General features: G+C 44.9%; 1 protein-coding gene across 1 annotated transcript in view; it reads right to left on the bottom strand.

Annotated features, from left to right (window-relative positions):
* Positions 1–3,353: 3,353 nt before the first annotated feature.
* The window catches only part of Wnt2 (Wnt family member 2), a 40,722-nt gene continuing 20,488 nt past the window's right edge, over positions 3,354–23,587 (bottom strand). The window contains exons 4-5 of the mRNA XM_050145957.1: positions 20,300–20,564; positions 3,354–4,163 (exon numbers count right to left, since the gene is read on the bottom strand). Of these exons, the coding sequence (XP_050001914.1) occupies positions 3,934–4,163; positions 20,300–20,564 (495 nt within the window). The 3' untranslated portion in view covers positions 3,354–3,933. The remainder of the gene's footprint in view (positions 4,164–20,299; positions 20,565–23,587) is intronic.

The following is a 23,587-nucleotide window of genomic DNA, read 5'->3' as shown; positions in this document are numbered from 1 at the left end:
CCCAGGAAGGAACTGTTCTGGGGAGCGAGCACTCCGCCCCTCCCACTTCCCCCAGGAATCTCCTGGAGAGCTAAGACGCTGAGAGGGAACTGAGCAAGGCTATGGCTCTGGGGTTTCTCAGCTTAGGCTGTAGACGTTTGAGGAGAAGCCTGACCTCAAGTTAGAGCATTGGTTTCAGACTCAAAGGGGCGGTGTGAGGGTAGTGTAACTGGAGGATCACTTGGCAAAGCATGTGTCGGGACGATAGACAACTCTCGGTCAGCAACACAAACAAGTTTAGTGAAAATAATCTGTTGAAAAAAGTCTCTCATAGACTGTTAGGATCATGTTAAGCTTATTCTGTGGAAAGCCCTAATAAACTAGCTAAGATGTATTGTCGACATGTACTCAGATAGTGAGGAAAATTAATTAAAATTGACCAAGGCCTATGGAATCAATTTATAGTAAGACTTTTTCCTTACAGGGGATTTGACCTGAGCAGACTTCTTCCTTATTTTGGATAATTAGCATCATATATTTTCCTTAAAAGCCCAAGAACTTAGTGTATTTCAGTCGTCTTGAATAACAACTCTCTACTAAGCCCTAAAGTGGGTTCAAAATGACTTTTACTGGTTTTAATTCTTTTCAAATATAAATGTTCTCTTTCCTAAATAAAATCCAATGAGAGCATTTCAGTTGCTTCTTTCCCTCCCCTCAGTGAAGACCACTGCCCTCTGCAGGGACTGCTACCATGTCCTCACAAAGCAGAGCACCTTCTACAGGCTTCATATAAACAGGCCGTATATCCTTGATGCTCATCAGGGGGACAAATCTCAACAAAAAAAGAAATTTAGATCTAAATGTCTCAGAAATAATAATAATAGCAACAACAACAACAACAATAATAATTATCTACTAGAGGCTAAAACGATTTCAGACCCTGCTCAGTTCATCTGTGAGAAACTTGTTCCATTGAATGGACAGACTAACTTTTTTCAGGTTCTCTCCTGTCCTCCTTATGTGGAACCCTGGGGTTCAGCCCATATTTATGGGGATCCCTTCACTTCTCTTGATTTTAGTTTGCTTGAACTGAAAGGAGCTGGTATCCTCTCTAGGAATCTTCCCCACCCTAAATATACCAAGGATTTAAGATTTCACCATTCCAGCCTGGTCTACAGAGCTAGGTCCAGGACAGACTCCAAAGCCACAGAGAAACCCTGTCTCGAAAAACCAAAAAAAAAAAAAAAAAAATTTCACCATTCCTCTAGTAGCCAGAAGTGCTAGTGGAGTTGGGCCTCTCATGAAAGCTTCCCAGGGACCCTGGACACTGGGATCTCTGAGCTAGCCTGATCCCCATGCGAACCCCAGAAGAGCCACTTTCCTGATCCGTTATTCCTGTTTACTGTGTCTGTGACATACAAAGAGGGGGATGAGAAGAATGGGATGGTCAAGTTGGGGGAGGGAAGGAGAGGGAGAGCAATGAAGGAGATATCTTGATGGAGGGAGCCATTGTGGGGTTGGGGAGACTCCTGGCACTAGGGACATTCCCAAGAATTCACAAGGATGACCCAGGGCAAGACTCCTAGCAATAGTGGGGAGAGAGCCTGAACTGGCCTTGCCCTGTAATCAGATTGATGACTACCTTAATTGTCATCATAGACCTGTCATCCAGTAACTGATGGAAGCAGATGCAGAGGTCCATAGCTAAGCACTGGGATGAGCTCCCAGGAGTCCAGTCAGAGAGAGGGAGGAGAGATAACATGAGCAAGTGGGGTCAAGATCATGTTGGGGAAAACCACAGAGACGGCTGACCCAAGCTTGTGGGAGCTCACGAACTCTGCACCAACAGCTGGGGAGCCTGTATAGGACCAAACTAGGCTCTTTGCCTGTGGGTGACAGTTGTGTGGCTTGGCCGGTTTCTGGGACCCCTGGCAGTGGGACCAGAAGCTATCCCTGGTGTATAAGTTGGCCTTTTGGAGCCCATTTCCAATGGTGGGATGCCATGCTCAGCCTTGATACAGGGGGAAAGGGCTTGGCGCTGCCTCAATTTAATGTCCCAGGCTTTGATGACTCCCCATGGGAGACCTTGTCCTTTCTGAGGAATGGTTGGAGGGCAGAGTGGGGGGAGTTGGGGAGAGTGGGAGGAGGAGAGGGAGGGGGAACTGTGCTTGGTATGTAAAATGAATAAAAAATTTAAGATAAAAATAGAGGAAGGCTGTAGACGTGGCTCGGGGGCACAGCACTTACTTGGCAATGACAAGGCCTGGTTTCACCCCAATCACTAGAACGGTTGTTGAGAACGGGAGGTGGGGAGGGGAGAACTCGAGTCAAGTCCTTTCTAAGAAGGCTAGGAGACTAATATCAGATCTGACAAATAATACCTGCAGTTCGCTTCCCATGAGCCTCAGGCTGAATGACTTAGACAAGGATGGAAAGATGAAGCCCAAAGCTTGAAGCAATGAGCAAGCGGCAGTTTGATGCTGGGTACAACAGGAGACATCCTGTTAGTTAGTGTAGCTCTAGGGGGAAACTATATGTCGAACAGGAACCAAACTGAACTGCATGCTGAGAAGCAGCCTTATCAAGTTCACTTTCTTTCATCTAGCATAAAAAATTAAATTAGGCAGCCTCTCCATTTTCTCTGAGTGTCATCTCCTGGCAGAAGTCAATCACCATCTCCACATTGCTATTCTCATAACTACGGCTGGGTTGGTTAAACATAGTCTCCCAGATACAAATTGCTTGCAATGTAATATAGTAGTGTTGCCAACCGAAAGGCCAGGCTGTGTGCTGTGTTCTCTAGACTGTACTATCACATCAGCTTGTAAACCTTAAACAAACATAACGGAAAGTGTCGGGGCTTAAGGTTGGTGGGTCCTAGCCAATGCTCCCCAATAGCTCTCCTGAGTGTCTGAGTATGGAGAGGGGGTCCTGGCTCTGCAGAGCTCTCTGTCAGCATCAAACTGGCCTCACTTCTCAGTTTGCATCCACAAGGTAGTCTTAGCCAAGAACCCTGCTGGTATTGTGCGCACGCTCACACTGGGACTCTGTTGCCTTCTTTTTCTTTAGTTGTGCAAGCACATTTCTGATGTTCCACTCACTAAGTTATTATTATTATTAATATTTTACTATATTTACCTCATAGTTAAAGAACTCTGCCAGATCATCATCCATCCCCCTTCAGATTCTTTCCAGCGCATATTGAGAAGTCTCATCTCTTAAGAGTCCTCAAATGGAGGGGACAGTGAGGAACAACAATCACTTTCTGATGTGTTGGCTGACAGGAAAGTTCAAGATGAACACTGGCTCGAAGGACAAGCATTCTTACCTTGTTATATCAGAGTTTAGCACTGAACAAATTCTTTGGAAACATATGTGTTTTAAGCCCGATGTTTATTGAAAGCCATTCTTCTCCAGGCAATCATCAAGGATGGTAGCAACAGTTATTACTTAGAAAAGCCCTTGCTTGGTCTTCTTAAAAAATACAAGTAAATTTGGTACAGTTGATTCTGTTTTCCATACCCACCCCCAACCCCAGAGGGAAGCGTGGACTTTCTTAACTATTAGAATCTGTGGGAAGACACAGAGGAAGATCCTCTACTATGTGATGTTGTTTCTCCCCATGGCCAAAGAGGAAAGAGGAAATGTCTAGGTGACAATGGTGGGGCCCGTGACCCTCTTCCTAACACATCCTGTCACGCCATTTCCAAAAAGAAATCAGCAGGAAGAGAGGTGACCTCAAAATGCCCAAGATAGATAGAATAGGGTGTACTTATATGCAGCATGTGGCCCCCAGTCCTGGGGCTCCCAGAGAGGGAAAGGGGGCTTCTGTGGAGATAAGATCATATGCCTTAAGAAACAGCCCCCCCCCAAGACAACCCAGAAGTCCAGTGTCCTTGCAGGTGCAATTGGAGTCCTTGAGGGAAGGAAGGGAGACGATGACCTCTGCTGGGGTCATGTCGGGGTCGTCCAGTCGGCGCTCTTGGGGGCCTTGCACGTGTGCACATCCAGGGCCTCCAGGCAGTCCTGACAGCGCACAGCACAGCACCAGTGGAATTTACACTCACATTTGGTCATCCGGGTGACATGGGACGTGTCATAGCCTCTCCCACAACACATGACTTCACAGCTGTCCATGCCTCGGGAAGTCAAGTTGCACACGCGGCCTGCTGTACCCAGAGAGCCTGAAAGACAAGCCAGAGAGACATGGCTGACAATGTCTGGGCAGAATACAAGAGTCTGGACAGCAGAGTCACGAGGTCCCTCCTTAAGAACAGAGCCTAGTCCAACCTCCTCATAGCTTGCTGAGCCTTTGTCCTATGGGGCCCTGTGTTGTTCCTCTATGCAACTGAGAGGTGTCCAGAGGGCAGAAGCTAGGAAGGGTGGGCCTTTGGATTTTGGCTTTTCTTTTGGCAACCTGAAGCTGGCGTTCCTCCTTTCCATTAGATTGACCTTATCTGGGCTTAGAATGAAGGGCTACTGGGAGACAGGGCAAGAAAAGAAAGAAACATGGATTTATTTCAGTTCCTGCTCTTCTGCAAATCACAAAAAGGAAGCTGTGGCCAAGGCCAGCTTTCTCTGAGTGAGGGGGTATTGAACCTTGGAAAGGAGAGGACTCAGTTTCCCGAGACTTGCTTACACGGGCTTAGTAGGCCTGAACAGTAGTTGGTTGGGAGAGGAGCACTCATTTGTATCACTGAGGAGGGAGAGCACATTACCACAGGAGCTCTGTGAAGCACCTGTGTGAGGCCCAAGTCCCATCCTTCAAAGGAATGTGGCACTGTATTAATGCCATCTTAGTTAATCATTGTCACATTGCTCAATGACAATCTATATTTGTGTATGTGTCTTCACAAGGAATTTCAAAGACAGAGTTGGCTGTGGTATCTCACACCCGCCAGGCCAGCAGTCGCTGCAAAGTTCATGGCTAACCTGGTCTATATACTAAGTTCCAGGGCAGACCAGGACATAGTAATACCCTTTCTCAAACAAAGAAATAAGAATTTCAGATATACAAAGCATTTTTAATTCACTCCATCTGGGGGAAACAGACAGAACTCTCTTGCAACTTTATCCTTCCTATCCCTTCTATACTCTTGGTTTATAATCAAGAGTAGTGGACAATTTTGGAGTTTTCTCAGCTTGCAATGACCCTTTCTATATCAGTCTCTCCTACCAAGATAAGCCATTGGAAGCCATGTTGTATTATAGCACCATCCTCACTGGACCACGGGTAGACACCTGATTGATACTGGGCCAATAAGGTGGAGTTCCAGGAGACGATTGCCATGCATAAACTCAGTGTCTCTGGCCCAGAGCCACCAAAAGACACAGATAAACAAATGTAAAGGGACAGACCAGGAAGAGGAGTCCTGCTCAGTCTGGACTATTGCTTGGTTCTATTTCCATCTCTTCTGGGAGCCTAGCGACACATCAGCCTTGGAGGTTCTTGAGACATGGCGATTACTCTTATGATATGGTTTGAACACAGCATCTGACATATAACCCAGCTACAGTCCCAGCCTAGATCTCTTTGTCCTTCTACCGATTCCTCTTTTAGCTTAACGGCTCTGTTTCTATTACAATCAGCAACAATAAATAACTGCCAAACCTACAGAAGAAAAGGGGGAAAAATAATGATTTAGCTATTTTTTTCCACTCACACCTCATGACTCTGTTTATCACTCTCTGCTCTGTATGAAAATTATCTCCGAGGGTGTCATGTTGTCCTCCCTCTGCGGAATGACCAGGGAAACAGCAGGGTTCAAGCTGGGTGTGAGGTCAAGCAAAGGAGAGGGTGGACCAGACTTGCTGTGCAAGATCAGCTGCCTCGAGCAGGAAGACAGACAGAGGAGTTTCCTGAGGACAGGAAGGATGGCAGAGGGCCGGGCTGGGGTGGAGGGTGGGTCAGCCAGGGATGGCCCTGAGCCTACATCATGCTGAAGAAGCACGGGGTTAGAAGAGGCAGCAGCTGGGCCCGGATTCAGGACGACCATCAGAAAAATCTCCTCAAAAATCACTGATTGTGCAAAAAGGCCTGACTGCCAAGGGCTGCCTTTGAACACGACTCCCGTTGTTTCATCTGATAAACATTTAGTTGACATAAACATGTGTAAGATGCTGTGTTGACTGCCTGGGGTTTGGGAGACAGGGAAGACATAAAATAAACAGCCCCAGCTCCTGTTCCTACCACACTTGTAAAGTAGTGGAGAGATAAATGTGTGGAGAGGTACTGCTTCAATCTCCGCATTATTATTTCATCTGCTAATGACCGCTGGAAACCACAGTAGAAATCCACACAGAGTATCATGGCGGACAAAGCTCAGACTGTAAAGCCAAGATCATAAGTGTGTAGGCAATTAGGGGTTTGCTTGTAGCGTCGCCACGTGTCAACAGTACAGTTGTGGCAAGCTTTTTTTTTTTTCAAAACTCTCTTGTAAAGTTGGCACAAAGCCTGCCCCTTCTTCATAGGGCTTCAGTGAGGATGGGCTAAAATTACACACGAAAGCATCTGTCAGAATAAGTGCTCAACACATGCTAAACATCCTTTCATTTATCTAGCACGTGTTGACTGCGACCTATGAGGTGGTGGGCGTCGTCAGAGAACAAAGTGAAGATGCTGTCCTGGAGGGCTGCTCTTATTGTCCTAGTGAGATTTCTCAGTATGAATATTCATAGTGGGAAACAGGACCAGGGAAAGAGGCCTCCACTACATGTTTTGACCAAGAAGGTGGCATTGGAGAGAGAATGTAAAAGATGAGTTGATGTTTAGGGAAAGAATGTGGGAAAAGGCATTTCTAGCACAGAAGCTCCTAGTGAAAATGCTCCAGAGAGCTTCATAAGAGGGCAGATTGGCCATGACTGAAGAACAGGGAGTGTACTCTGCAGAAAGCATAGGAAAGAAGACCACAGCAACAGATAAAAGAGCCCTTTGCCTTGGTAGAGCTTTGATTTTATTCCATGGTGGGTGTGAAACTAGTGTAGATTTTAATTTAGGACAAATATACTTAAGTCTGTTGGAATGACTGGGGGTAAGAAGGCCAAATGGGAGTCCTCAGAAGAGTCCAGACAAGAGGCCATGAGAGGTGACAATGGGACAAAGCACAAGGGGCCTCAGAGGGCGAGCCACTAGAATTTGGCAATCTCTTGAAGTAAGGGGGTTGGATGTGGAAGGGTCAAGTAGAAAAATGACCAAAACATGTTCATTTGGCTTCACAGTGAGAAGGGGAGCATTCGATTGGCTGATGCAATGGGCTGGGGGTGTGAGTGAAAGACAATCCAAGTCCTCAAGGAGCATGATGGTAAAGTTAACTTAAAAGACAGCTGCAAGGACGGAGACGGATGAAGCTAGAACCTCAAGGTCATCCCAGGCCATAAGTGTTTGGGTGAATCATCACACATCAACAGAAAGCTGACCCAGGCTTTCGCTTCGGGCTAGTTTTCATTTAGACAAAGTATAGAATCGGAATAAACTAGCCATGAATATCTGATAATTAGTGGTTTTTCTCAGAGGTCGGGCCAAAGAGCATGAGGGAGCTTCCAGCGTACTGGGCCTCTTTCAGCTCTTGATCTGGACACAAAGTATGTGGATGTGTTTAATTGAGAAAGCTCACCATGCTGTGGTTATAGTGAATGCAGCTTGTGTTAACTGAACTTTTCCACAGGTGTGGTGTATCTTAGTAAGAAGAATATGGTGGAGGGAGAAACAAAGAGGAGGAGGCTACGTGGGCCAAGAGCTCTACGTGCGGAGCAGATAGGCATTCCTCCTAGCTGGGATTCGTATGCAAAGGGGAGAGCAAAAGAACCAAGGCTGAAGATGTGAGTAGAAGCTGTATTGTCAATGGCTTAGATAACTGGGCAGGGGTTTACATGCTCCTGTGTGAGCAACTGATTTCTATTGAAGGTCGTCATGCAAAGAGCAACATGTATTTAATTTGTGTTTGAGGAGGCAAAGCAATGTGCTGGGACTGGATAGATTGAAGCAAGAAGGTAAGTTAGAGACCCATAAGGAACTATGACCCAGGTACAAGATGGCCTAGATTAAGACACTGATGGTAAGGAAAAGAGGCAGAACCAGAAGCCAGGGACTGATGGGTGGACTGGAAGGGAATAGAAGAGTCCAGAGGGGCGTTCAGGTTTGGGTCTAAGCAGCTGTCCAATTCCCCAGTGTGGAAATGCCTGCAAAGGGAATTTGCTGACTGGGGATTATCAAAGTAGAAATGCTCATTAAAAACATCCTGGATTCAGAGCCGGGCAGCGGTGGTGCATGCTTTTAATCCCAGCACTCAGGAGGCAGAGGCAGGCGGATCTCTGTGAGTTCAAGGCCAGCCTGGTCTACAAGATCTAGTTCCAGGACAGGCTCCAAAGCTACAGAGAAACTCTGTCTCAAACAAACAAACAAACAAAAAAAGATATCCTGGATTCAGGAAAAAGGTGGGATGGGGGAATGGGGGTCATGGTCATGAGCCTGGCCATCTTTTTCAAGAAGTAAGGACTGAGGCCACATGTCTGTGAGTGAGCTCCTAGCACTCCAGTGTTGACTCAGTTCGTATTATGTTGTGTTTTATCTTGTTTTGTACACCAATTAGTATTCTCTCATCTCACCAGACTGCCATATCAAACTGTGACAATACCATGACACGTTTGAATTCTCTGTCCTCCCCATGGGAAGGTGACATGTCTTGTTCCCAAATCGGACTACTGATTTATAACAACTTGGTGGTCTTTCCCCAGTGACCTGAAGCCTAAATATGTCAGATTGTAGTTTCACTTAACCCCAGGGAAGTGTTATGGTAGAGTTTGTTTCTCAAATGCAGAAACTTTTGAACTGGACTCCCTCTGAACCCAAGGATTATTTATCAACTTGAATTGAACACTCTCTAAGTTCAGGGAGAAAAGGCAAGAGAAGACAATGGTCATTGAAAAAACTTTGTCTAAAAGCAGATTCAGAGTCAGGCGTGGTGATCCTGGCCTATAATCCCAGACTGGACTAGAATGATAGCAAATTAGATACATCTGAGCTACATAGTAGGCTCAAGGTCTGCCTGAGCAACCTAGTCAGCCTTGTCTCAAAGTAAATTGTGCAAAAAAAAAAAAAAAAAAAAAAAAAAGAGGGCCACGGATATGGCTCCCTGGTACAGTGCTTTGGGCAAAACCATGACGTCAACCCCTAGTGCCAAAATAAGAGAGAAGGACAGAATGTGGCTTTGGTGTGTGAGACAAAAACAGGCCATAGAGTGTACTGTTCATCTACCAAATGATCAAAGTCAAAAGAAATGCGAACATGCCACCTCTGCTTCCCAAATGGGGCTTAGTGAGGCCAAGAAGAAGAAAGATAGAGGAGAGCCTTTGAAGCCAGAGAGCCACTGATATGAAAACAGTGGTGGGGCCATAGCTAGAGCTGTCACAGAACCTCCTGAGGTACCGGGGTGCAGGGAATGGGCCAATGGGAAGGCATAGAGCAAGGTACAGTAACTTGCTTAGGCTTACACAGCCAGCAAGTGGTGGGTACCGTCCGAACAGAGCATGAATACTTCGTTATCTTCCCTGCTCTGCCCTTAACTTTTTTCAAATGAAATGAACTTGGAAGCTTTGTGTAGTTGAAAGCATCTAAAATTCCAGTGCTAGAGAGGCTGAAACAGGAGGATCACGAGGTCTAGGTCAGGCTGGACTACATAGTGAGACTATGTCCCTACGTCCAGGTGCGGCAATGTAGCTCAGTGGTAGAGTGCTTGCCTGGCACAGGTGAGGCTGTAGGATCCATACTCAGCACTACACTCCCCATCCCTAGCCTCCTCCCCAAGAACCCACAAAGGGCCTTATTTATAGCTTTTGTGGGGTTGAGAGGAAGGATCTTTTTCTGCAACTCGCGACATGTTGTTGGCTGTTTAGTCACATAGGGTTTTGTGAGAAAATAAAGAGGAATTGTTAATACGGTGGTTTATGCTGCATTTGCCCTGGACTGGTACACTCTCTTTTGTAAAAAAAAAAATTGTACATGTTATGTGCATATGGTATCTGTGTATGCATGTAAGAGTGTAAGTACAGTGTATGTAGAGGTCAGAGGATGACCGTGGGTACTGGGCCTCTGCTTCTACCTTGTTTGAAACAGGGTCTCCTGCTGACTTCTTAACTACATCAAGCTAGCCCATGACCTTCCAGGGGGATCACAGATACACCCACAATTGTGTCTGACTTTTATATAGTTCCCAGCTCAGGTTGTCAGGCAGCATGGATGGTGGTTTCAAAATACCAATTAGACATTTGAAAAATAGCTTCAGGTCATGGTCCTCTCGCTCAGACCTCCCAGATTGTCATCTTTTAAGGACGCGCATGTATTTGGGTGCTCTTTTTTTGAATTAACACACTTACTTTGAAAAGTCATGATGCTTTATAACGTCCTCTTGTTATGCTTTGACTTATGTAGTTCACAGGTCGCTCTGCTTTGGTGGTGAAATCCGCCCAGATGTGTTGCCCGCCTGGCGACAGAGCTCAGTTCCCTGACACAGAGACCTGTGGGCTCAGACTCCTGCCTTCCTGTCATACCCCAAACAGTCGTTCAGATTGGCTGCCTACACTCTGGGACCGTCCATAAACAGACAGTCTCTGCCGACGGGGAGGGCCTATGTCATGGGAAGGTGGAGGGTGCTGCTTCTGGCTAAACGTGCCTTTCTTCCCCCTGGGTTGTGCCCTCATTCCAACTCACAATAAGAGCTCACATGTGTTTGGGAAAAGAAGGGAAGTTTCTAAATCGCATGTTTTTTGGACCACATATCATATTTGGTGGGGCAATATCAAGGGAACTTACAGAATCAAGCATCCCATCCCCAGAGCCATAAAATTAATAATGGAGTCAGGGTTCCCAGTGTAAAAACATTTCTGTCTCCACCAACATGCATCTTCCTGACAGCAGAGGAGGGACGGGGGGCTTTGGCTAATAGTTCCCAGACCCATACCTCTGAAACCTGGAGGAAGGGTGCGTCTCTCTCTCTCTCTCTCTCTCTCTCTCTCTCTCTCTCTCTCTCTCTCTCTCTCTCTCCCTCCCTCCCTCCCTTCCTCCCTCTATCTCTCACTCCCTTTCTCCCTCCCCTCCCCCTCCCCACTACCCCTTCCTCTCCCTTCCTCTATCTTCAGAAATTCCTGCCACTCAGTCCAACAGAGGCCCCATATGTTGACCATTAGGGCCTACAGCAAGATTCACTTAAGCCTGTCATCCAATAGGCTGTTTCTCCTCTGCTTGACTTACACATTGTCATTAATGACACAGATTTATTGAGGGAACAAAAGAATGTTGCAGAGCAAACGTTAGAGACCGCACATCCATCTGCTTGCGGGCCTTCCCCCTTCCTCACGTGAAGGATTGCAAAGCTAATGCTACTTAGGAAAGGCAATATCTGTACTTAGCTCAGATGATTTTACTCATTTTTATTCATCTTCCCAGCTTGGAAAAGTTCGACTGGCATGGGAAAGGCATGTCCTTTTAGGCTAGGAAATTCTACAATGGAATTAACATTGCTATGGCCAGACTCAGACTTGCAATACCTGGTCTATCTAGTCTTGTCCAAGTCATTTCCTGTTCTCCCTCTCCCAACCCCGACACTCACCCGGCTACATGTTCCTTGAACTCCCAGCCTGCATACTCTCCAAATAGGCTCTCTCCTCCCCAATGAACTAAGTGACTCTCTGGCATCACTTATAGCCCTTAGATTGTGCTCTTTGAGATTCCCTGCCCTCTGTAAACTTTCCTCTCCCTCCATTCCATGGGAATTCTTTTCACCTTTTTAAGATTCAGGCCCGCATCAACATCTTCCACGGCGTATACTCTGTCTGGACAAGTTCCAAGGACCTACAACACACTCCCTAGTAGGCCTATAATACACTTCCTGCAGTTGGCTCCATGTACTATTTCATAATGTCTGAGCCCACCTTCCTCGGGATAAAAGATGGGCCCCATGCTTTCTTTTACACAGTGTATAGTACTCAGGTACCAATGCACAATTGCTTGTTTTCTTAATACAATATTAAGGACAGCTTATTAAACACTAAGAACAGTGGGCTGGAGAGATGGCTCAACTGTTAAAAACTAGGCTCGCAACCAAAAAATTTAAGAACAGCTTTCCAATTGTCTGGAGAAGTGTCTTTTCAAAAAAAGTGTTTGAAGTTTGCAGGTACCCAGTGGAAGCCCAGCAGTTAAGCCTACCCTTCTTTAAATGTCTCCACTTAGTGTAGAGAGTGCATGCCAGAAATGTGGTACATTCTTATTTTTTAAATTGTATGCAGTTATTTGGGGTTATTATTATTTTTTTGATGGTATGATCTTATGCGTAGCCCAGGCTGACTTTCAGCTCTCTGAGAGAGGTGAGATTATATATATTTGCTACCATATCAGAGCATGGCTCATATTGAAATAGGAGAAATTCATATTGATAACTTAAGTGAGTTTATGGCAGCAGGTTAGGGATCTGTACTACAGCAGAGCAAAATGAACAATTTAATCCATTCTCAATCACAAGAGCCATAGAAATTACAAGGTGAAGCATATATTAAGGAGAAACAAAGCTTCCCAATCAACATAAATAGTAGTAGAGAATAAATTATAGACTCTGAGATGTCTATCCATAATGCAGGGCTTGGTTGTACTCTAATAATGTGGAATTTACATAAGCAAATTTCAATGGGAAAGCTAAAAAATCAAATTCATTATCTTGTGTACTTTAAAAATTTCTCTTTGTCTGCAACCATTAATACAGCAGTTAGCAATAAGCTTTGCTGTGTATCACACACACCCCCCAAATCCACTCACCTATGCCGTGATTAATTTGTTGTTAGTGGTTCAAACGATGTCGAGGAAAAGAATCTACAAAATGACTTATAAAATTTGTTTACCGAATTTTACATTCATTCCGACTGACAGAGTCATTTTAGCATTTTTATATCCTAAATTTGTGTTTTGAAAGATAACATATGTATTTGTAGATTATATATACTTACATATGTTATATATATATATTGTAGCTATATGTATAAATATATAATGAATGGCTTTGGATAGGAAAACACTTTGTTTTCACTAATAGTGAAATCAGATGGAAATGAGGAGTAAAAGAACGGAGCGCACGGGGCGGCAGGAAGCAGAGATGTAGTCTGTTACTCTGTGTGTTTGGCATCTTCCGTCTCGTCCGGGGGAAAGGCTGACAAGCAGCATCACATAACCATGAATCTCGGGAAAAGCCCACTAAAGCAGGAGTCCTATTTAACACTCAGTTAACACTGCAAACTGGCCATTTTACAGGCAGAGCCCTTTAATCAGTGCTAAAAACAGAAAAACATACAGGCTTCGTAATTCTCTGCAAGGAAACCAAGCTACCTTTAAGCTGTCGAGTACATAACTGAGCTAGCGAATGAACATTGGTTCAGTCCATCACGTCCATATACTGAGTATTGGGCAACATGGGAGTCCCAGCTAGGCCGGCTGGGGCCGAGAGGTAACTAACAATTAACCACTGGCCCATTCTATAAATGCAGAAACTGAGCTGCGCTTGGGTCTCTGAGATGACGATGAACATGGAGAAGCAGAAAGGTCCTGCATACATTTCAGAAGTTCTGATGTGGGCGATACAGGCAAAAGAGAAGGGAGGATTGCGACTGGCTTGCATGTTGCTGGGTTGGCCTCCATAGCAGAGGGTGGATCCATTGGAAAATAGGGGGAGACAAGTTTTGAGAGTGGGACAAATCAGCAGTCCAACTTGGAAGGAAGTCAGTAAATAAGTTTATTAGGCAGGGAACTAAACACAGGATAAAGCAAGAGAACAGTATTGATAGAGATACTTAGAGCTGAAAGGAGGGAAAAGATCAGACCATGAAGAAAGTATGGAAAGGAAAATGAAGGTCCTGAGAAAACTCTGAAAAAAGAATCCACAAAACCGCAAAGTAGAAGGGAATAAAGTAGCCACTGAGGTGTAAGATGAGCTAACAGGACAGGACAGGCCGGGAGCCTAAGCAGTACACTAGACAACGGAGTGTTTTGAGGCTCAAAAGGTTTCCATATGTATTATGCATCACTTACAAACTTGAAACAATGGTTTGCTAGATTGAAATTACTATTAATTGTGCAGCATTAATAATTTTTTGTGTAAATGATCATTTAGAAGTCCCACTAAAACCTTCTCCATAGAGTCCTGTTTGGGCTCTCTTTGCACCCTTTAGATATTAATTCATTAACTTCTGTAAGTCTCAGAGCATAAATTGGTGAGCGACTTCCTTATATTGTCAAAGTAATGAACATACAGGAAGCAAGGAGCAAAGCCTAGGACCCCTGTCTCAGACTGAGTGCTCCCTGTCACAGTGTAGTGTTGCCTGGCTGCTGCCTGGGTCCCCTATAGAGACCCCATGGTAGGTGAAGTCTTGATAGCAAGGACCAACCAACTCTGCCTTCCTGGCACTGCCAAGGGTTTATGTGTCCGGCATATTGAACAATCTCCATATTTCTTCAGTAAAGAAATGAGTGACTTAAAATGTTCTGGCATTAGGTGCACATACTAATATTTAAGTAGACTTTATCCATTGGTTAGAATCTTATTTCCTTGTTTTTAATTGCATCCCAGGATAGAGTCAATGCTCACGAGTGTCTGCAAGTCAGGTCACAACACAAGACTTATCCAGAATACCAGTCTCTGTACATTTTGATTTTAGGAACCGGGTTGCCATGGACTTCAAGGGCTACTTTACCAAATAGCTTGCATAGGAATGAAGAAATAGTGACCCCAGGAACAGCTGCCCGTCCGGCTTTGGGGTTTCAGAGGGCAGCACATTACACAAGCGCTTCATTTGTTTTTGAACTTGACTGGAGTAGAGATGGAGGCTCGCTTGTTTCCTCCGGTTGGAGAGGAGACCTCGGGATGACCTCTGGCCCCGGGTGAGAGTTTTACATCATACCCAGTGAAAGTGGTCTGTGATTAGGTGCAGACACCTCCTCTGCAGGGGAGGGCAGCATTCCTTCCTTACAGATGTACCTATCTCTAACTGAAGGGCTGCTTTGATTTACAGAGGCCTGGGGGCAATCACCAGACTAGATAACTCCAGAGCCACCGGAGTGCTCATCCCAGAAGTCCCTCTCTAAGATGCGGGCTCCAATTTGGCCTGCAAATTATCACATGCCCAGCCTCACACAGGTCCTAGCGTTCTGTGAACCTGGCGGCACCTCAGGTATTTATAGTTGATCAGCAGAAAACACTTGTCTTCTTCAGCTACAGAATAAGGGGTGTGTTTGGTTATTGTTTCCACAATTTTTTCTTCAAAGGTTTCTTCTTATTTATTAGGAAAAAAGTAAAGATATTTCCTTAAAAATTTGAAGTGGTAGGCTAGGGAGATGGCTCAATGCATGAGAAGCTGAATGCAAACCCCCAGCCTACAGATGAAAGCCAGGCACAGATTGTGCGTGCCTGTAACCCCAGTGGTGAGAGGCAGAGATGGGTGGGTCCTGGGAGCTTCCTGGCCAGCCAGTCTAGCCAAAATGGCAAGCATTAGGTTCAGTAAGAGATCCCGCCCAATGGGAATAAGGCAGAGGATGATAGAGGAAGACAATATCCTCTCTGGCCTCCACACGTGCACACACAGTAATGTACACATTCACACATGCACACTACGCAAGGGGGAACAAAAGGAAAAAGCCGTGGAGAGCTTCTAACTGAGAAGGGCTTTGACATAATCCAAATGCGGCTCTTTAATTCTGATCAGTTTTGAGCCCCCAGTTTTGTGGGTTCCCCCATTAAAGGTCCATGTCTTCATACTGAATCTCTATTACAGAAGACCACCCTCCCCGATTTCCTAAGGATCCAAAGAGGGAAAGTATAGTGAGAAAAATATGCATTGTTTTGTTCTGATTCTTATCTACTCCTTTTATTCTGTTAACTAGTTCCAGCCCATGAAATCTTGGACAAATCACAAAACTTTGGGAGTCTGTTTTCTTGATCTGAAAGTGAGGGGACCACTGCCAAGAGTTAGGGTAGGTGCAGGCTTGACCTGTCGGGAACTCAGCTGTGGTCTCAGCATCCTTACCAATGATGTGTTCTCACCAGAAACATTCAGGGCCAGCCACTCTGTGAATCCTTGTATCAATGTGTCAGGCTTTCCTTGGAGAAATGACTTAATAACCAAGATGTCACACTAATTCCAACAGAAGTCTTAATGGCTGGAATCATTTAAAAAGTTAGTTACTTGCTAGAGATGTTGGATCTACATGTTGAAAAAAATCAAGGCAGGATGCATTTTCAAAATAGACATGGCTTGCTCAAAGTGATATCTATTGAGAGCTCTGCAAAAAAACACTTTTCACCCTTTCTAAGTATCAGAGATGCTAAGAACAAAGTGTCCTTGGATTTCCTCTTTTCTGATAACAGGGCTAAACCAGGACTATGGACAACCAAATGATTGGTTTTCTAAACTTTAATGAGAAGTTTGAAAAGTAAGGGAATCCCCTGATTCTGGTCATATGGGTCTCTGAGGAGGGCCCCACTATGGAGAATAATGAAGTGGACCCGTAGATGTATCCACTACATAAACACAATCAGCAAATCACTCCAGTGCACTCCTCGGCACTGTTATCAGGATGTAGTGGGGAACAGCAAGACCATAGGCAATTAGTTCAAACACCACACTCACCCATAACCACCAGAGAACCACGTTTGGTCTTCTAGTGCTCTCCAGGGGAAGGTGCCCAGTAAACTGAATATTAAGTGTTCATTATTTCAAATCGACCGTTAAGGGTGAGAAGATGAAAAATAGGGAGCACAGGTATGACTTTTAATAGAGTAAACAAAACCATTAAGAAAGAAAAGCAATGTATGTGCAGATTTAAACATTACTACAAAGTTTTGTTCTGTCTTGGAGCTTGTCTGGCCCTTTTTTAATTAAAAAAAATCGTTTTAATGATAGGTCATTTTAAGCACTGAGAGTTCTATTTACTGGAAACCAAACTCTTCCTACAGTAGATTATTCTAGCACAGTGAGTGTTCATTCTGTTACAGACTCAGGCTGGCTGCTTCTCTCCTGTAGACTGAAAGTCCCCATGCCTTACTTCCACCAAGGGAAAGACTCCTGCCCTCACTGTGAGTTAGATACAGGAGACCTCCATTCTCAGGGCTCTCAGAGCTATCTTTCACCTCTCTCTCTCTCTCTCTTTCTCTCTCTCTCTCTCTCTCTCTCTTTCTCTCTCTCTCTCTCTCTCTCTCTCTCTCTCTCTNCTCTCTCTCTCTCTCTCTCTCTCTCTCTCTCTCTCTCTCTCTCTCTCTCTCTCTCTCTCTCTCTCTCTCTCTCTCTCTCTCTCTCTCTCTCTCTCCAGAGAGGCTAGCGGCTGCTCTGGGAAGACTGAACCCGGAAACTTCCAGTGTGGTGTGGAGCAGTTTAGTAGAGCACACACCACAGGAGCTTATCCCAGTCAGGGAAGATCCTCCTTTGAAGACGGCCATGACCTCCACCCATGAGAGGCTGCAGTGAAGCTCTCTCCACCTCACCCCTGTGGCTATTTGCATAACACTCCAAGTATTTGTGATCAGAAATACTCTTTGAACAAAGTGGACTTTTGTCTAATGGGATATAAGATGTTCTGAGCCATAGTTTATGAAAATCATCGCACGTAGTTACCAAAATTAAAAAAGAAACTTTTCAGGTCACATGAATGACTTTGGCATGTTCTTGGGCACAGCTACAGAGGGCATTATTTCTATATATTTCATACAATTACAAATAATCTGGTAAACACATTGGAAATGTGATGTATTATATTGGAACTGGATACTGAAAAAGACCAGGACGGCTCCTGTTTGATCAATAACACCCAAGAACCAAAATATTCACTTATTTTTCAATTAGATGAACTAAAACATTTCTAAGAAAGTATAGAAATAAAAGATCAAATTATATAGCTTACTTTGGAAGCCGGTCCTCTAACTATGTGCCCTTCTGACTAAGACAACTAGAGGCAGAGTAAAATGACAGAAAGGGCAGACAGAGAGTTCTGCAAAGTTCTTGCCCCCTAGAGCTTCAGTCCCCACTCCTATAAAACAAGAGGCCCATAATCCATGAAAGCATACAGACCGAGCCTGGGATACAATGGGCACTGAACAGATGATGCCTATGATTTTATGGTCAAGATGCAGACTGCCAACATTCAGTAGTGTCTACTGCTCTGGCAGGAGATCCAACCTTAGACCCCTGGGATGCATGCAACCACCTGTATCTCCAGCTCCAGGGGTTCTGACATTCCTGACCTCTGGCAGATACTTGTACTCTCAAGCACCACACACACAGAGACAGACATACACACACACACACACACACACACACACACACACACACACACACTTAAAAACAGAAAACAGAATCCCATTCTAATACAAATGTGAAGAATGAAGTCTGTAAGAGTAATTAATTCAATAGCTTAAAAGGGCATGAGAGTTACATTCAGAAACTTCTGTATGATGAGGAAGTATGTTTTTCAGTTCCCAGGATACCAATGAGGAAGAAAATACTCAACAGGCATTCCCATTTCCTTCATTATGCAAACTGTTTCAACCCAAATAACCAGAAAAGTCTATGGTTTTTTAAAGACCCGATATGAAATTTTGATCTTTATGTCTTCTCACAGTCATGCTTAGGAAATAGGCAAAACAGATGTGTTAGGCTCAAGGCTCAGGCCAAGCATGGAGCCAGACATGCATTCCCTTCCATATATGATGCCGGAATAGGGCGTTCAATTTTAACTGTCTAATGTGGACAGGGATGTTCAAGGCTGGTCATCTGACTCTATGAACTGGGATGAGAGTTTGGCTGGTGCTGATTGCTAAGGAGCATTCATCATTTTGTCCCGTATTCCTCGGGTAAAAATTTACAGTCTTGTTATAGTGCTGGAGGCTTAGGACTGCCTCATAGATTCTACATGACCACGGAGGTGCACAGTGATCTTAGGACAGTGCTCAGTACACAGGTGTCTATTCTTGGGACCTAAAATGATTAAGGGGACCCCATGTCCATGGCCTGCGTAGAGTCGAATAGTTAGCTAAGGGGAGAAGCGAAGCCCTGGGTTGACTTATATCAAAGCAACAGTTTTCAGTGTGGTTCCATTTAGCTTGTTGTCTGGAAGGTAGGATAACTTGGTAGCAGTCCCAAAACATGACAGGAATGCAGCAGGGTACAGAATCAGTATTTATGCTCAGCAGTGGGCATTTATAGTCTACATGTACAAACATGCTAAAGGCTGCAGGCAGCTAACTCATCCAACTCCAAAGGAACTTTAACAACTAAGGACAGAAAAAGAGCTCCAGGCTTCTTATGATGCTCCCTGGTAATCTTGCCTATCAGTTAATCTAGCTTTAGCAGCTGGCTGCATCTGCCTTGTCTCACTGACTCTTTTGCAATTATTTCCGAATGGAAAACAAACCCAGAATCTAAAGTGAAGGCTATTTTTTTTTTCTGATAGTAAATGCCATTGCTTCCCAGTAAGCAAACGTCTTGAGCCAAAGTGTGTTGTGGGTTCCCATCACCTCCTGTCGGCTGAGGCCTTTTCACTCATTCTTATTTTGCTCTAGAATCTTCGGAGTCGTTGCAGCCTAATATTGACCTTGAGGGCGAGAGGTGGGGAGGACACATCTATGAAAGCAGACAGGTGGAGACAGCTGCTATGTCCAGGCTAGAAGTGTGACTCTTGGAGTTCAAGATAGAGCACATGTTGTTTGCAAGGGAAGGGCGTGGCTTGAATAATGAGGCACCACTAATCACAACTCCCTGTACACAGCCCACCTATGGCCAAAAGAATGGGGGTTCATCCTTGCTCTTTAATGTCTGACAACTGTAATTACACTGAACAAAGCATGGGATCGAGACCCAGAGCAGGCTTCAGGAGAGGCTAAATTCCCAAGCCCTGGGGTCATCTCCGAGTCACAGTGCTGGGATGTGTCATGGGGGAAGATTATTACAAAACTGTCCCCTGCTCAGCTCAGGAAAGATGCTGGGCAACCACACACAACCTTTCTCTAGCCCCCTAACTAGAATTCTGTGCAAGCAGGAATTCTGCCGGCCTGCGTGTTTTGACTCTTTGCCACACACCTTCTTGTTCATTTGTGTTTCTTCAGAACCTGCACAAGTATCAACCTCTTTCTCTAGATACTTTGGAGAATTTTCTGTGCAGTTTCAGTATGAATTAGAAAGGACATGAGCCTGTAGCCTGTAGGCAGGCATCTGCAATTATACAAATGGCCTGCTGAAAAGTATAGGTACCCAGTTAGATTGTAGAGCATTGCTCCCTGAAGGAATTCTCGGAACTTACCCGCCTCCCGGTCCCTGATACAGTAGTCTGGAGAATTCTCAAAATACACGAGGTCATTTTTCGTTGGCTTCTTAAATCTCTTATTGGCCACCGTGAAGCCAGTGCCATCCTGGTTCATGACGACCTGGATGGCCCCGTTGTACTTCCTCCAGAGATAGTCGCCTGTTTTCCTGAAGTCAGCCATGGCCAGCCAGCATGTCCTCAGAGTACACGAGCCGCTCACACCGTGACACTTGCATTCTTGCTTCAAGAACCGCTTAACAGCCTACAGGAAAAGACAGAGGGGAGCTCAGTGGGGGTGGACCTAAGCACAGGACTGAGCTATGAGTTTTCTCTACCTCAGAGCCTGGGGCTCTGCATCATCCTTTGTCACTTGTTGGTCGTTTTGGCTACACTATGGAAACTGTAGCCTTAGGTAGAGAAAAGATGGGAGACTCTGTGAACCCCATCTACAATCCATGTAACCAACGCTCACTGTTTTATAGGGTATAAGCCAGCTTATTTATTTTTAATTTAAAGCATTTTTCATACAATATATTTTGATAATATTCTTTCCCCTCTCCACACTCCTCCCGGATACTGCCCCCTTCCTTCTTACGCAATTTCTTGATCTTCCCACTTCTTTCTCAAAAACAATTTAAAGACAGAGGAAATGAAATATTTTCTAATACATAATAACTTATCCATCTTAAAAATGCATACTATTACAATGTTGAGCACCCTCTATCAGAAACCAGAAGTGTTTTGAATTTGGGGGATATTTGCACATATAATATGAGATGTCTTTAAGATGGGATCCTAGTGTGAACTGGAAACTCATTTATGTATAAGTTTTGGAAACGGAGCTGGAAGATAATTTTATACTGGAGTTTGGATTGCTTCTGTTTTGATCGCAACCTGTCTCATGTAGCCAGGTAGAGAATTTTCCATCCCACCATCATGCCATTATAGAAAATATGTCAGATTTGGGAACAAATTTGATTTAAATTTTTTTTTAGAGTGAGGGATGCACAACCTGTACCCAAACCTGATTGATAACACAATTGCTAAGACTCATTGTCCAGTGACTCAGATATTGTGACCACATATGGAATGTTGTGTACACTCGGTCTCAATGCAGTTATATGCCACAGTAGTCCCTTTATAAACTGCAACAGCCCCTCCTGCACTGCAACAGCCCCTCCTGCACTGCAACAGTCCCTCCTGTACTGCAACAGCCCCCCTGCATTGCAACAGTCCCTCCTTCACTGCAATAGTCCCTCCTACACTGCAACAGCCCCCTCCTGCACTACAACAGCCCCCTCCTGCACTACAACAGCCCCCTCCTGCACTACAACAGTCCCTCCTGCACTGCAACAGCCCCCTCCTGCACTGCAACAGTCCCTCTTGCACTGCAACAGTCCCCTCCTGCACTTCAACCATTTCAACTTTAGGAGGAGAAAAAGTCAATCTTAGAGAGAGTAATTCTCTTGCCCAAAGGAACACAGCTATTGGGGGATAGGCCAAGCTGTGCTGAGACATATCTTATCTCAGAGGTTATCCCACAGCTCTGGCCAAGTGATATAGCTTAGATGGCCCAGCTGTGCCTCCTTTGCTCCTTGTAAGGAAGCAAGGGAAACTGGGACATGCTGGCTCCTGACAAGAAGACTGCTCTTCTGTGGGGGTGAGTGCTGTGGACAAGGGAAGGCCAGGTAGACCCCAGAACTATCCAAGGAAATTTCTGCTCTGGTGTTGGGACACCATTGACAGAGAGAGTTTCCCCTGCCTTGCCCCACTGCCCCTCAACATATTTAAGTAAGGAGAATAAATCATGTTCAAGGTCTGCAGAAAAACCTCAAGCTAGCATCCTTCCCACTTTACAGAAGGGAATTCAGGGCTCAAGGAGCCACTGTGACTTGTCTGAGCTTCAGGGATGCATGCAGAATGGGTGGAAGAAACCCAGACGGGCAAGAGTACACATTTACCTGTATGCACTCTTGCTCATCAGGATTTCAAAATGTCACCTAACAGCAGGTGTCTGCTGAAAACCCTCCCCTTGTTCTCTATTTCACGGGATTCCTATTCCAAGAATGACAGACTTTCTCTAAGTTTTTTCTCATCTTTTGTTCATTGTTTTTCAACTCTTTTGTTGTTTTTAAAAATAATATCCAAAGACCCCTTAATATGATACTGGTGCTAGTGGGTTGTGAGTATTGAAAACTCAAATCCAGAGACACCAAGAAACGCTATTAAAAAGACCAGAAACCCTGGGGATCCACCGGTTTCTGTATTTGGTCCTCATTCAAAAACAGCACAGCAGAGCCTCTCTGCCAACCCATTTGAATCCCCAAACTAGAGGGATCTTAAGGGAGGACGGAGGTAAATGGGGTAGTGGATCCCTTAATGGTATTACCATTGCTCAAAGTGTTACCTGAGCAAAACCTTCACAGTCTCTCTTCCTAAGAAACTGAAGGCAGGACTCTCAACCCTGTGTGCACTCTCTCTGAGATTCTGGTGTATCTGTGGGGGATGAAGTATCAAGTCAGATGACAGAAGGGTAGATGAACTATGCTGCCGGGAGCTCAGGTCTCAGCCAGCCTGCACTGCCCCTCACATGTTCACGTTGTTTTCAGCTGCCTCTCCCTAGTGACCTCGCCATGGTCGTTTTGCCTTAGTGCTTGACCTGGCTTTTCCTCTTGCACAGACTTGCTGTCTGACCAAGATATGGTAGAGTCAGGTGTACAGAGAGGATTTCCATTCCAGAAGTCAGTGTCTGTTTACTCACCAGCCCGGAAATATGTCAAAAGCATTCAAGGGCAAAGAGAACCACAGTTACAGGCCAGGTGTCACAGTGGCCTCAGGTTGTTTGGTTATGTGGCTGGATCGTTGGTTGTCTTCCAACTTAGAGTATTGGCATCCACATAGTGTTTCCCACTTTGCCAGGCATAAACAAGACTGTGCCCCCGTATACCTGGGCTAAGTCCTTCTGATTGTGGACCAGCAACACAAGGCCAAGAAAAAGAATTGGATTCTCTACATTATGGGAACTTAGACGTCTATAGAGGGCATCTTAATGTAAAAATTATCCTCTTGCCAATGATTTACATTCCAGGTGTTGGGGATGAGGCTCACTGGACTATCCAGTGGTAGACAAACACAACCCAAGGAATACCTTCTAGGCTCCCCAACTTTGTCTAAAAGCTTCTCTCCTAAGATCTGAGAGCATCCTATAGAACACACTCCATGCCAAGTACTGACTCCACCCTTTCTCTTCCTCCCATATTCCTTTTTGCAGCTAGGCTACTCATT

The sequence above is a fragment of the Alexandromys fortis genome, unplaced genomic scaffold (genome assembly GCF_014885135.2).
Source record: "Alexandromys fortis isolate MF-2015 unplaced genomic scaffold, M_Fortis_MF-2015_v1.1 scaffold_34, whole genome shotgun sequence".
Taxonomy (NCBI): domain Eukaryota; kingdom Metazoa; phylum Chordata; class Mammalia; order Rodentia; family Cricetidae; genus Alexandromys; species Alexandromys fortis.
Note: the sequence above shows the minus strand (reverse complement) of the source record. Positions and strands in the feature narration are given on the sequence as shown.